This window comes from Eupeodes corollae, chromosome 1 (genome assembly GCF_945859685.1).
Source record: "Eupeodes corollae chromosome 1, idEupCoro1.1, whole genome shotgun sequence".
Classification (NCBI taxonomy): Eukaryota; Metazoa; Arthropoda; class Insecta; order Diptera; family Syrphidae; genus Eupeodes; species Eupeodes corollae.
The window spans coordinates 135,947,662-135,962,544 of record NC_079147.1 but is presented as its reverse complement, the minus strand read 5'-3'; the positions used below and the strand labels follow the sequence as shown (position 1 = coordinate 135,962,544).

The 14,883-nt window shown below is 32.2% G+C and overlaps 1 protein-coding gene across 1 annotated transcript in view; it reads right to left on the bottom strand.

Annotated features, from left to right (window-relative positions):
• LOC129939278 (uncharacterized) overlaps positions 1 to 12,947 on the bottom strand; it is a 59,113-nt gene extending 46,166 nt beyond the window's left edge. The window contains exons 1-2 of the mRNA XM_056047245.1: positions 12,587 to 12,947; positions 11,927 to 12,135 (exon numbers count right to left, since the gene is read on the bottom strand). Coding sequence (XP_055903220.1) covers positions 11,927 to 12,135; positions 12,587 to 12,620 — 243 coding nt within the window. The 5' untranslated portion in view covers positions 12,621 to 12,947. The remainder of the gene's footprint in view (positions 1 to 11,926; positions 12,136 to 12,586) is intronic.
• Between the last annotated feature and the right edge of the window lie 1,936 nt (positions 12,948 to 14,883).

Below are 14,883 nucleotides of genomic sequence, written 5' to 3'. Positions count from 1 at the left end.
TTTTATAAATCAAAAAAACTGACACAAAATTTGTCACCTCGAAAATTTTACGAATAAAAGATGATTTCATCTCCAAAACAATTTTGTGCAAAGAAGAATAATTTTTTGACATCTGATAAAATTTTGCAAAAAATCTAATTGACAGTTTTTTTTTTATAAAAAATAAAAACCTAAAAAAAAACATAACTGAAAGTTGGTAAAGATTGAATTTCGACTCATTTAAAAGCTTGGAAATGCTTCAAATTTATATTGTCTAATAAGAAATATTGTTTTCAACATTCTGAAGAATGGTGAGAAAAATCGAATTGACAGTTTTTTTTACAAAAAATGATTAAATGTTGGTAAAAATTTTCAACTCAAATATCTTTTCAGAACTTTGAGATATTGGCTTTAAACTACATTCTAACAAAAAAAAACAATGCTAAAACTTTTCAGACTCAAATAGCTTTTCAAAAATTAAAAATATTGTCTTCAAGCTTTTTTTATTTCACAGGTAATATTGTTTCCAATATTCAGTAGCTTTTTTTTATAAAAATACAATCGTCCGTTTTTTCATAAAAAAATAAAATCTACAAGAAATAGTACGTACAAATTTGGTAAAAATTGATGTTCGGTTCTTTAAATCTCTCAAATTAATTTCATTTATTTAATTTTTAAAAATTTAAGAAATGCTGCTATAATTGGTAAAAATTTTTTTTTTTAACTAAAAATCTATTTAACAAAACTGGATTTTAAAACTAAACTATTTCTTTATATGAAAAATATTGTTGGTAATTTTAAACTTTTCACGACAAATTCAACTAAAAACTTTTTTTACCCAACACAAAAACCTACAAACTTTTAAACAAGACAAATCGACAGACTGGATGGGAAGTTGTCAGTGTGGGTCGCATCCCAGACTCTTTTAATTTATTATGTTCTTATTTTGTTGTGTGATTTTTAATAAAATTAATCTAAAATGTTAGTGCCTATATTTTCATTTTGTTGGCGCACATGATAGCTAGCTTCAGATTCTTTGTGATAAGCAGTTACCAAATGTCGGTTGGGAAAAACTCTGGTGTCGAAGTCTAGTTTCTGAATGTGTCGTAAAAGTTTTTAAAAGAACGTTCTTTTACTCGAAATTTTATAGAGAAGTCATTTTGTGTGTTAAAAAATCGTTTTAAATGCTTTGTCCGTTCTCTTAAATACAAAGCAGAAGCTGCAACTTCTCACGAATCAATTGCGTTATATAAAGAGCTAAGGGTTATTTCCTTCAAGTGAAGCGACTACTGTTCTTAGACAATTTCTTCAAGTCCAATTCAAATCACACCAACTGAATGTGGTCGAAATCAAATCGCTTGAAAATCGCAAAAATCGGAATGTAGAACACGTATCGATGAAAGTAAATTTATTTGAAATATACAAGCTGACCCGGCGAACTCTGTTCCACATAAGAAGCAGTAAGTACGCAGAATTTGGATTTCATTAAATTACACTTTTTTAAGGAAACACAAATTTAAAAATTAATTTTTTTTAATAATCTGTTTTTGTTAATTTAATTTTGTGCATAAGTTGCACTCTTCAATGAAGTGCCTAGTGATACATGACATTTTTAACTTCCCATAGGATGATAAGGCAGAAAGATGCAGAAAGGGCTCTCAAGAAAATTGCGTTAGCGGGGTTTTTTTACCATAGCAGTTTAAAAAAAAGGTAACCATTTTGGTTAACCCCTCATGATACAATACAGCTATAGAGACTTGAATTAAATGGTATATTATATATTGTTACGTGATACCAAACCACCATATTTTTGGAAAAAATGCAATTAAGGACTAAAATATAATTTCATCTCCAAAACAATTTAGTGCAACGAAGAATAATGTTTTTAACATCTGATAACATTTTAAAAAAAATTCTAATTGATAGTTTTCTTATAAAAAATAAAAACCTTAACATTACTCAAAGTTGGTAAAAACTGAATTTCGACTCAAATATCTTTTCAAAAACTTAATATATTAAGGCTTCAAACTGATTTATCTTTTAACAAATATTGTTATCAATATTCTGACAAATGTTGAAAAAAATCGAATGGACAGTTTTTGTAAAAAAAAATTAAAAACTTAAAATAAATTTAACAAAAGTTAGGACAAATTAATTTTCGACTCAAATATCTTTTCAAATATTTAAGATTATTACTTCCAACTAATTTTAACTTATAAAAAATATTGTTTTCGACAATAGGAACAATTTTAAGAAAAATCGAATTGACAGTTTTGTGCACAAAATTTAAAGCCTAAAAAAAAATTAACAAAAGTTGGTAAAAATTGTTTTTTGACGTAAATATCTTTTCAAAAATTAACATATTGGTTTCAATTTAATATTAATTTAATATTGTTTTCAACGTTCGATAACATTTTGAGAGAAAGCGAAGTCAGTTTTCTTACAAGAAATAAAAACCTAAAAAAAAATATTAAAACTTGGAAAACATTTGTTTTGGACTCAAATATCTTTTCAAAAATTAAAAATATTGGCTTCAACCTGTTTTAATCTCACAAAACATATAGTTTTCGACATTCAGTAAATTTCTTATTAAAATCCAATAGTCAATTTATTTCACACAAAATTTGAATCTGCAAAAAATAGTAACATTGGTAAAAATCGGTTCTCAGCTAAATATCTCGTTAACTAAAATAGATTTTGAAATCAAACTATTTCATCATAAATGCGAAATATTGTTGATAATTTTTAAATTTTTTAAATTTAACAAACAAATTTTTTAACAAAATACGAAAACCTACAAACTATTTAGCAAGACAAATAGACAGACGGGATGGGAAGTTATCAGTGTGGGTCCCATCCCAGCCTCTTTTTTGATCTATTATTAGTCGAAGGAACAAACAACGCAGTTGGTTCTTCAAGCCGTACACATAACCAATCACAAACATTCAAGGATTGACAACGGACTGGAAATTGATGTTTAACTCAAACGGCATATCGGTTTTTACAATCGTGAACCACCTTAGAATTTTCCCTTGAGTATCGTTGCGTGATTAACATTGTTCATCGATTGACTTACCAGCCAAACGCGTACCCACTAGGGCAGCACAATCCGGGCGTTTCTTTGGAAGATTTCAATGTGCCACATTACGCTTAAGCAACGTGCATTGGCGTCCAATCCAAACGCTAGGATGCAAGCAGTAATCAGTGCTGCAATCGTCGCGAAAAACTGCTCGATTTTAATCAGCACGTTATCAAACAATACAAAACAAATTGCAGATGGAACGACAATTTTTTGTAAAAATGCAGATGATTCACCATGGCACTGGAAATGCCACTTTGGTAATTTAATAGCTTGACTAAAATTGAATCCTAGTTAAAGGAAACTATTTTACAAGAACAAACTTGAGCAACTAAAAATTGATTGTACTTAAGTTGCTTAATTTTTATTCACCCATATAAATTTTATAATTTAAATTAAATTAATGAACTTCCTTCTAAAAATCTAATTTCCTGTACGTGAATCTGCGTAATTATCAAAAACCAACACAATCCAGTTATTATCCGGTTGAGATAAATAAAATATTCGTATAGACATAAATATGATAAAAAATTGCATATTCAACGACAATTTTCATACTTATTCGAAACTTAGATTGTTTTTAAATAACGGGTGTTTTTTTAAACGTGTTATTTTCAATGTGGTAATACTTTTTTTTTAAGTTGGTCTTTTTGACAGCTTTCACTTGATTTGTGCTCAGTTTGTTTTGCCATTTCATAATTAATAGACTTGTTCCTGAAAAGCGTTTGCAAATTGTTCAAATTTATTATCATGATAATTTTGAAGTTCCTGTGACGCATCGTATCTGCAGAGTCACTGGACTTTTTTTTTGTGGGTAACGTGAAGTCACTTGTCTACTTAGATAAGCTCGAGGCGATTTGTTGATTAGAAGAGATTGCTGTAAAAATTGTTCTTTCAATTCGTAGCCGTCTTAACAAAAGAATATAATACAATTATAGAGGCATCTCTTTTTTGAATGCATCGGCGAAGCTATTTAGTGCTCTGATTTTTAATAGGCTTACGCAGTGGGTAAATGACAAGGAATTACTTACTTACTTACTTAAGGTGGCGCTACAGTCCTGTGTGAACTAGGGCCTCACCCAACAAACTTCTCCATCTAGTTCGGTCACAAGTTGAGTGAGATCACTTTCCACTTGTGCGCGCCACCTGATCCGCGGTCTTCCTCTACTGCGCTGCACAGTGGGTGTGGATTCGAAGACTTTCCGGGCCGGAGCATTGGTTTCCGTGCGAACTACGTGACCCAGCAATCTTAGTCGTTGGACTTTTATCCTTCACTGTACAGCCCGTACAGCTCGTCGTTCCATTTTCTCCTCCATTCACCTTCGATGCATACGGGACCGTAAAGCACACGAAGAACTCTTCTCCCGAACTGACCCAAGTTGCTTTCATCCGCTTTAGTCATAGTCCATACTTCTGCACCGTATAGCGGGACGGGGATGATAAAGGTCTTATATAGCGACACTTAGGTCCCTCGAAAGTTAGGACTTTACCACTCAATTGCTTTCTTAGCCAAAGAAACAGTGGTTAGCAAGAGTTATTCTGCGTTTGATCTAAGCGCTGGTGTTGTTTTCTATGCGTTTACAGAGGAGCCTAGGCAGACGAAGTCCTTGACTACCTCAAAATTACGTCTGTCGATGGTGACGTTTTGACCAAGACAGCGGTATTGTATGAGATTTCTTGACGACAGCATGTACTTTGTTTTGCCCTCATTAACCGTTAAACTCATTTTCGCCATCTCTGCTTCAATACTCACAAAAGCTGAGTATTTCCGATTATGTTAATGTCATCAGCATATGCTAGTAGTTGGGCAGACTTTTGAAAGATAGCGCCTCTAGTGTTGACGTGTTAGCTCTGCACTATTCTTTCAAGTACGATGTTAAAAAAATCGCATGACAGCGCATCACCTAAAACGAACGAGTTTGGCAGAGATGCCAAAACTAGACAAGAAATTGTATGCTTTTTTCGTCGATTTTTTGTAGTTCTATTAAAAGCAATGTACGAGAACAATGTGGTGTATGTATGGTAGTTCACAACACAAATGGGAGTAAGACAAGAATGTGTCTTAAGAACTCTACTCTTCATCTTTGTTTATGAATGCTATCGTAAAAGCGACCGGTGGAGGAATCGAGTTTAGAAACAAACGAATACCTGCTTTAATGTTTGCTGATAACATATTTTTTTTTTGTCTGAATCTGTCGAAGGAATGCAGCAAACGACGAACAGTTTTGAAAGCTACTGTAAACTATGGAATCTGTCCGTCAATCTGAAGAAATCTGAAATAATGATCTTCAGGGAATGAGGTGGTAGGCACGCAAACAACGAAAAATGGAGATATCAACGAGAATATGTTACAATAGTGCGGGAGTATAAATACTTAGCGGTGATAGTCACTGCAAACCTCAGAATGAGATAAGACTTTCAAAATAAGATGCAAAAAGGGCAGTTTCTTCAGTGTGGAACCGATGCATTGATAATAAATACATTTAACATAGTTTGAAATTGCTACCTCCATACTGCTTTATGGGGCAAAAGTTTGGGTTTTTGGGGAATTCGAAGAAGTCGAAAGGATTCTGAGGTATTTTTTAAAAATTATTTTCGATTACCAGCTTGCACACCAAACTATATGCTACATTTAGAAACAACCGATCCACCTTTATTTTTCGACACTCTTAAGATTTACTTTGAATATATTATTAAAATTATATTTGTTACTAAAACAAATACTGCAGCACACCATAACTATACAAGGGGAAATCTTGCCATGAAGTGTGAGGAGCTGGCAAATGTTCTTGGCGAAAACTCTGCAATTTCATCCAAAATAAGTTCTAAGGACCTAAGTAACATGTTTAATGGGAATCTTAAAAGAATAAGCCACACTTCTTATGAAAAATTTAAATCCGCCTCAGGACGGCTTTTTTTTCTTTAGTGATGAGTCATATTTCTATATTTCAGGATGTGTGAACAAACAAAACATGCGATATTGAAACGTGACTGTTTGGTGTGCAATATCCAGAATCAGCGTTATTGGCCCATGGTTCTTTGAAAAGAACAAAAGAGCTATTACGGTCAATCCTGAACGTTACGTCAGCACAATTTTTTGGGCCAAACTTGAAGAAATGAATGTAGGGGAAGTGTGGTTTCAACAGTAGGTATGGCGCCGCAGCCCACACGGCAGGAAGGAGAAGAATATTTTGCGTGAAAACCGGCCCGATAACTAGATTTAGCCCCATGTAATTTTTTCCTGTGAGGCTACCTCAAATCGTTGGTATACACTGATCGTCCAAAGACTCTTCGTCATCTTAAAAATAATATTCGTGCTGCTATCACCGACATAAGCACAGATATGCTGGAAAAGTGGAAAACAATTTCAAATTCAAACTATCTCAGTGCATTGATGAGAATGGTGGCCACCTTCGAGATGTCGTTGTTAAAACCAAATAAAATAAAACTTTAAATGTACTTCTATACACAGAAAAAATAATTAATATTGTCAATACTTTTATGATTTTTTTTTTAAATAAGGAAGTAACCGCGCCCCACCCTGTGCTTCAAGGGCTAAACAACTTAAGTTATTAGATTATTTTAGAACACTGTTGTTCAGTAAAATATGGTCTTTCTACATAATTTGGACCCTACACATACAAACATTTCAACAGTTTTCTAAATATGCCATATCTAAGAATTAAAATACAATATTTAAGAAGGTTTTTGGTGCATTCCACACAGAAATGCTTGAAATTGTGTTGAAAAGTAGCTTTTTTCAAAAATAATATATTCTGTTCTTTTAGGCATAAATGCGAAGAATTATACAAAACAATACGTAGATTAAAGAATCTAGAAAATGAAAAAGTTTGCCAGCAAATTGTAATCTTTTTCTTAGGAAAATAAAATAGAATCTGATATGAAGAATTTTCTCGATTTTTTTTGACGTATTTTCTTCGGACTAAATTTTCGGGAGTCTTTTATTTCTATCTAACTTGTAGCCGATGCTAAGGACGTATTCCAAAATATTACTGTTTTGTGTGAAAAAATTAGATTGAATTGAAGACGAGTTTCTGAAATTTAAAGACAACTTAAAATCAAATTATCGATCTCTTATTCAAGGTTTCTTTTAAGAACCTTAATATTTGGTCTTTCTTTCAGAAATATCAATGAAAATAATTCAAAGCATTAGCAGTTTTTTTCCAAATTCTAAATTGTTTGAAAATAAAGATTTAAGTTCTTTTTGACAGGAAATTGCTTTGTAGTTTATTCGTCAAATTACTAACAAATCTTCAAAAGAAATCTTTAATAATAGAACTTAACTATTATGTAAGAATTATGACCCAAATGAAAGTAGTCCCTAAACATATTTTTTGGCATACATCGAAAATTCGAATTTTCTCAACGAACCAATCCATTTTTTTTTCAACGTTTCTCTTGATTTTTTAACTTCCCATAGGAAGTTATTGTAATGGGTCCGATTTGTCAAATTGAAAATTTTGACATTTCTCGACCATTCAAGGTCCCTAGAGCCAAAATAAAAGATTTTTAGAAAGATGTCTGTATGTACGTTCGCGACGTTTTCTTTGTCGTCCATAGTTAAGAACAAGAAGAACGCGCATATCAGGCTAATGTTGCCGAATTTAGCCTTGATGCGTATGGTTATTGATGCACCTATAGCTCAAGACTTTTTGCCTAAGTCTGGCTCCAATGACGAAGCCGCATCCAAATAAGCGCTGTTGGTTTTCATGGTAGCAGTGACCATAGTAAATATCGCAGTTTTTCATCCTCTTTTTGCCCGGCCTATCCCATCGTATTTCCTGGATGGCGGTGGTATCCGCCTTATAGCGGTCTAGGGCCTCCGCTAATTCTTCGGCAGCAAGTGGTCTGTTAAGAGACCTAACATTCCACGTGCATATCCGAAGTTCGTTGTCCTTTATTCGTTTGCGTTGGTTGTCAACAGTATATCCGTCCGTATCCGAGGCTTGTTGGTGCTTCCCAACTATGAAAGCTTTTATGTGGCCAGGAGGTCACCCCGACGGCACAACCCCCAACCAGGAGCACCAGATCCTAAGTATAACTCCAAGGATAGGGAGCCGGATAAAACCGCTCCTTATAGGCCTGGGCTCCGAATAAGTCGAAGAAGCCCTATGAGGTGTTCACTAAGTAGTTCAACCTTACTGCAACTATAGACGCCACCGTTGATTCCATCTCGGGAATTCCTCCGCTGCCGTCTGGATAAGGAGAGGTGCCTTAGTGGAAACACCTCTCCCTACCTCTCTCGTTTGCTGCCCCAACAACTTTCCACTGGGGTTGGAACCCAATCTCTAGTTGACGTACTAGGCACCCGATGTTCACCACGGGGAGGTGAGAGTAGGAGTTGATAGACAGAGGTTGGTTTTGAGAAAAACCTGTGGACGCTTGTGTCCTCTTGAATGCACATGTCTACCATTTGAACATTTTACGAATACAAAATGATTTTACTCCAAAATAATTTTGTGCATCTGGTTTAATTTTGAGAGTTGAGTTTTTTTATAAAAAATACAAACCTGAAAAAAACATTACTCAAAGTTGGTAAAAATTGAATTTCGACTCAAACATCTTTTCAAAAATTGGAGATTACGGCTTCAACCCAATTTTATCTTTTAAAAAAAAATTGTTGTCAACATTCAGTAAAATTTTGAGAAAAATCTAATTGAGTTTTTTTTATAAAAAAACAAAGACCTAAAAAAATATTACTAAAACTTGGTAAAAATTTACTTTCGACTCAAATAGCTTTTCAAAAATTAAAAATATTGTCTTCGAACTATTTTATTTCACAGAAAATATTGTTTTCGATATTCAGTAGTTTTTTTTATAAAAATCCAACAGTTCGTTTTTCTATAATAAAATAAAATCTACCAAAAATTGTACGCAAATTTGGTAAATATTGATGTTCGGTTCTTGATGTCTCTTAAATTAATTTCACTCACCCAATTTGTAGAAATTTAAGAAATGGTAAAAATTTGTTTTCGACTAAAAATCTATTTAACAAAAATAGATTTTCAAACTAAACTATTTCTTTATATGAATAATATTGTTGGTAATTTTAAAATGTGTAAGAATATTTCAAGTAACAACTTTTTTAACAAAACCCGAAGACCTACAAAACTTTTAAGCGAGACAAATCGACAGACAAGATTGGAAGTTATCAGTGTGGGTCGCATCCCAGCCTCTTTTATTTTTTCTTAATTTGGCTTTCTTTCAACAAAATATTTGTGTATTGCTCCACTAGGTTACCTTCCAAAGAACCGTTTTTAAGTTTTTTTTTGTCAAGAATTAATCAACAGATTTGAATTAATTTTTTTTATTAAAAAAATCATTTTTTGGTCTAACAATTTTCAGATAAAAAATTTGAAAAATTAAGTTTTTTTTTTGCAGGTAACGGGCTATCCATTTAGCGGTTTTAAAAGCTAGAAATCGATATCTGTTAAACTAAGTTTTTAAACCAATTTTTGTTTTTTCAGTTGAAAGTCTGACGAAAACGGATGGCTTAGCTTTTGCATAACGCATACAAACTGTCAAAACCTATTACTTAAATAGTGATTCTGCCACAGCCATATATCGTGCTGCAAGAGTAGATTATGGTTCACATATTCGCCCAACTACGCCAGCAATTGGCACAAATGTGAAGAAATTTGATGAAACTGTATTGGTAACAGATATCGTAAGGCCTGTGCAATTGTGCATCACAGTTTCGCTCGTGCTACTGGAAATATCGCTGCTGTAAGTGAAAGTGATTCGACTTCACTTCACCCCTATGTGTCGTTTCCTCGTCGTTCTCAGGAATTAGGATTGTCATTATGGCGTATTTTGCATTTGGAAATACACCCTCATACATTTAAAGTCCAGCTTACACAATAACTGAAGCCCGCTGACCATGAACAGGCGGTGGACGACAATTTTTGAACAACATTTTCTTTAGCGACAAAGCACATTTCTCACTCGGTGGGTATGTTCATAAACAGAATTGTCGTATTAGGGGTTCTGAAAATCCTCAAGTAATTGAAGAGATGCCATTACATCAACAAAGTCACTGTTTGGTGAAATCTTTGGTCCGGACGTGTGATTGGACCTCACCTCTTCGAAAACGAAGATGGAACGAAATAAACACAAACAAATTGTTGCGTTATGGTCCTATCATAACCGACTTTTGAGCACTTAAGAATCAAAATTCGTCAAGTTATTGTGGAGATACCATCCAATATGTGTCAAGAAGTGATCGAAAACTACCTCAAAAGAATCGATGCTTGCAACAATTAGTGTGGCGGTCATTTATATGATTTATGTAGAGTTTGTTTCAAGCATAATTTCAACGTTAAAACTTTATTTATCATATTTAAAAGAAATATCATGAACAAATATATTTTATTATGTGTTTTATAAACGTTTACTTTGGAAAACGCAAAATTAATAATCCTGTCCATTTTTAAATCTTAAAATACAGGAAACATTTTAAAATATTTAAATTATGAGTTTGCCAAACCGTCACAAATTTCTATCAAAACCTTTTTGTAATAAATAATATAATATAACACTATAACTTTTTATCTGCAATAGATGCCGATTTAAAATTCAAAGGGTAAGCGAAAATGAAACACTACAAAACTAAATAATGAGTTCAATTGTTTTTTTTTTTCTAAGCAACGGCGATTCTCGGCCGTGGTTTTTCGAAAATACAATAATATAGCCCAAAAAATAATATTTGTAAAACCATGAGACGTTTAGGTTGTTCTCTGTGCATAGGTCAATAGCAAAATGGTGAATGAAATTATCCTAAGGAGTAGTCTTAACAATTTATTATCAACTAATGATCTAAGATTAAAAAACAAAAACAAAGGCTGGGATGCGACCCACACTGATAACTTCCCATCCCGTCGGTCGATTTGTCTTGCTTAAAAGTTTGTATGTTTTCGTGTTGGTTTAAAAAAGTTGTTATATATTTTTTATATAAAGAAAGTTTGAAAGTCTAGTTTTGTTAAATAGATTTTTAGACGAAAACAAATGTTTACCAATTTAAAACTGCTGAACATCCCAAACAATATTTTCTTTGAAATAAAAAGAGTTTAAAGACAATATTTTTAATTTCTAAAAGCTTTTTGGGTCGTAATTAATTTTTAAACATTTTTAGGTTTTTATTATTTGTAAAAAGATATTTAAGTCGAAAATCAATTTTTACCAACTTTAAGCAATGTTTTGTTTATGTTTTTATTATTTATAAAAAAACTGTCAATTTGATTTTTCTTAATTTTTCGTTGCACAAAATTAGTTTGGAGATAAAATAATTTTGTATTCGTAAAATTTTGGAGGTGACACATTTTTTTTCAGTTTTTTTTTGATTTATTTGGTTTTAACAAAAAAACGGCCACGCAATTTTCTGAGAACCCTTTCTGCATCTTTCTGCCAAAACAAAACTAATTTGAAGTCGATATCTCTTCTGGTTCTTGAGCTATGGACAACAAAAAAAACGTCGCGAACGTACGGACGTCCGAACGTACGTACACACGCACGCACCGCACATAAATCTTTCTAAAAAATTTTTTTTTCGACTCTAGGGACCTTGAAACGTCGAGAAATGTCAACATTTTCAATTTGACAAATCGGACCCATTACAATAACTTCCTATGGGAAGTTAAAAAAACGTTTACAAAAAAGTTAATTTGGATAAGTCTTCTGAAAAAGTTGTTATAGAAAAAGTAAAACTTCTGAAATCATCACTTTAAGCGACTAAGGGTATAGATAGACAATTACATACTTTTCATTTTGTTTACAACATAAGTACATACGACCCCGTAACTAATAATAATAACCTATAAAAACATAGTTTTGTTATTAAAACAAACTTACAGCTGCAGCAAGCGTTTCCAAGCTTTGTCGTTGTAGTGTTAATTTCCCTTTTACAACCCATCCAGATTCGGGCGGTGCGGGATGATCATCGTCCTGTGGAGATTTCGCTCCTACCGCAACATTTCCCTCATATTCATATAGCATTTGTTTATTTATTCCAATAATATTAAATGTGCTACCAGCATCGATAATAATTATTAAAAATGAATCTGAATCAAGAAAAAAAAAAATAAAATTAAAGGCGAAGTCACCATTATTATTATTGACACTGATATCCGTATATTTCCAAGAATTAAAAAAAAAATAATGAATTTTGGAGGAAAAAAAAAACTGAAATTTAAAATAAAATTTGAATATAATTTTTTTGAGCAGCGCACAACTAAAGATTATTAAAAAATAAACTTTCGTACAATGTTGATAAGAATTATCGACAAAGCAAAATATTAGACATTTTTTGTATATATGCATGTTGTATATTTGTATGTATATAATATATAACGTTATTTTTCCGAGAATAAACTTGCACAAATATTTTTTAAAACAAGGATTTTAATTTAAATTAAAGAAGTTAATTTGTTCAGTTTTATTAAAAAAGAAAATTGGAATCTTTATATTTAAGGTGAAAAATTCTTAAATATCATAATTAAATCGATAACATACAAAATAATACTGAACACTTATGACGGTTCCTCATTTTGCCGCCGGAAACACTTGTTTTTAATGTTCACTTCTTTTGTTGAATATATACAATTTATGTATATAATTAAAATAAACGGCTTGATAAAAATTATAACGAGATATTTAACCGTATATAGCGAGCCACACGGTTTTTATAAAGAAAAAGTCGATAACACTGATAAGGTTCCTTAGTGCGCGCGGCGTTTATAAGTCATGAGTTGGATAGAGATAGAAGATCCTGATATCATGCTTTTCGAATGCAAGAAGATGCGCGTCTCGATTTTAATAAGATTATCAGAATTTGTCCGCGATCCTCTACGTTTGGGACCAAGACTGAGACTGAGGCTGAGACAACTGAGAGAGTTAATTGGCCGTCAAGTCGAGTTAAATTTGATTCCAAGATCAAGTAGTACCAATCAACGATGATGACGAACGCCGCCGCGCCGCAGCCGGAGGCTATACAGCTTGGTGGTTGAAGTCAGTCATCGCTGCGGCTACTGTTGCTTGCTGCTATTACCACCCGCGTTGCGATGTTCGACGTTCTTCCAATTCTAACCAGTGCTCACAGGCTGGGATGTAGCGCTGGGAGCTGATAAGAGGAAAAAAAAAATTGTTGAGAAGTCAACAAATCGATGATTTAACCCCACCAACCCATTTAGTGTGACCAATTTATGGTCATTATGTGCGCTTGATGTAAATTGATGTATTTAATATATTTAAAAACGATTCGAGTATTGTAATTCGACCGTAAAGTATCTGTTAGTATTCAAAACACTTAACATATAGACGAGTTTTTACTTACCGCTTAAATATGTCCTTTAAAGAAGGCTACAAAAATTTAAATAACATAATATTAACCTTAAATGTACACATTACAAAGGCTAAAGTGACAACTTTAGTTATTAAATTATTAACTTCATCTAGGAAGTTATTGTAATGGGTCCGATTTGCCAACTTGAAAATTTTGACATTTCTCGAAGTTTCAAGGTCCCTAGAGTCCTAGAGACATAGCTCAAGAACCAGAAAAGATATCGACTATAAATAAATTTTGTTATACAGATAAAATTGCGTGGGCGGTTTTTATACCATAGCAGTTTAAAAAAGGTGAACATTTTTATTAACCCTAAATATCTTACGAACTAAAAACGGTAAAGACTTAAATTAAATTTTTTATAATATATTGTAACGTGATACCAAACAGATATATGTTTTGGAAAAAATCCAATGAACAGTTTTTGTTTTTTTGGCACCTCGAAAATTTTACGAATACAAAATGATTTTGTCTCCAAAACAATTTTGTGTCACGAAAATTAAAGTTTTTAACATCTGGTAAAATTTTGAGAAAAATCGAATGGACTGATTTTTTTATAAAAAATAAAAACAAAAGTTTATAAATATTGAATTTTCACTCAAATATCTTTTCAAAAATTTGAGATTAGGTATGGTTTCCAATTAATTTTTACTAATAAGAATTATTGTATTCAACATTCTTTTAAATTGACAGTTTTTTTTACAAAAAATAAAAACCGAAACAAAAAATTAAAAAAAGTTGGTTAAAACTGATTTTCGACTCAAATATCTTTGCAAACATTTGGGATATTGGCTTTAAACTACTTTTATCTCTTAAAAAATATTGGTCAACACTTAGTACGATTTTAAGGAAAATCTAATTAACAGTTTTTACAAAAAATAAAAACCTAACCAAAAAAAATGATTCTAAAACTTGTTAAAATTTTAATTACGACTAACAACTTTTTTAATCCAACTCGAAAACCTAAAAACTTTTAAGCAATATAAATATAAAGACGGGATGGGAAGTTATCATTGGGGGTCGCATCCCAGCCTCTTTTTTTAGAACGCTATTATCCAGCAAGGTATAGTCGAACTATATAATTTAGTAGCCTTTCTTCACATGAAAGCATTCCAAGATTCTAACAGTTTTATAAATATGCCACATTTAAGAGCAAAACACAATAGTTTAGAGGGTTTTTATTGTTTTCATGGAGAAATGTACGAAATTGTTTTGAAACTTTGCTTTCTTCCAAAAAAAAAAAATATATTCTTTTTTGTTGCCATTTATATTAATGCGAAAAAACGCTACAAAAATTAAAAAAAAACCCAGAAAATGAGAAAGAATCTGATATCAAGAATTGTCTTGATTTTTTGACGTAGTTTTTTCGGGCTCAATTTTCGGGAGTCTATTATTACTATTGCTCCAGTCTGCTGACTTGCATATTGGAGCTGATACTCCATCTTAAAGGAGTCAGCAAAACCTTAAA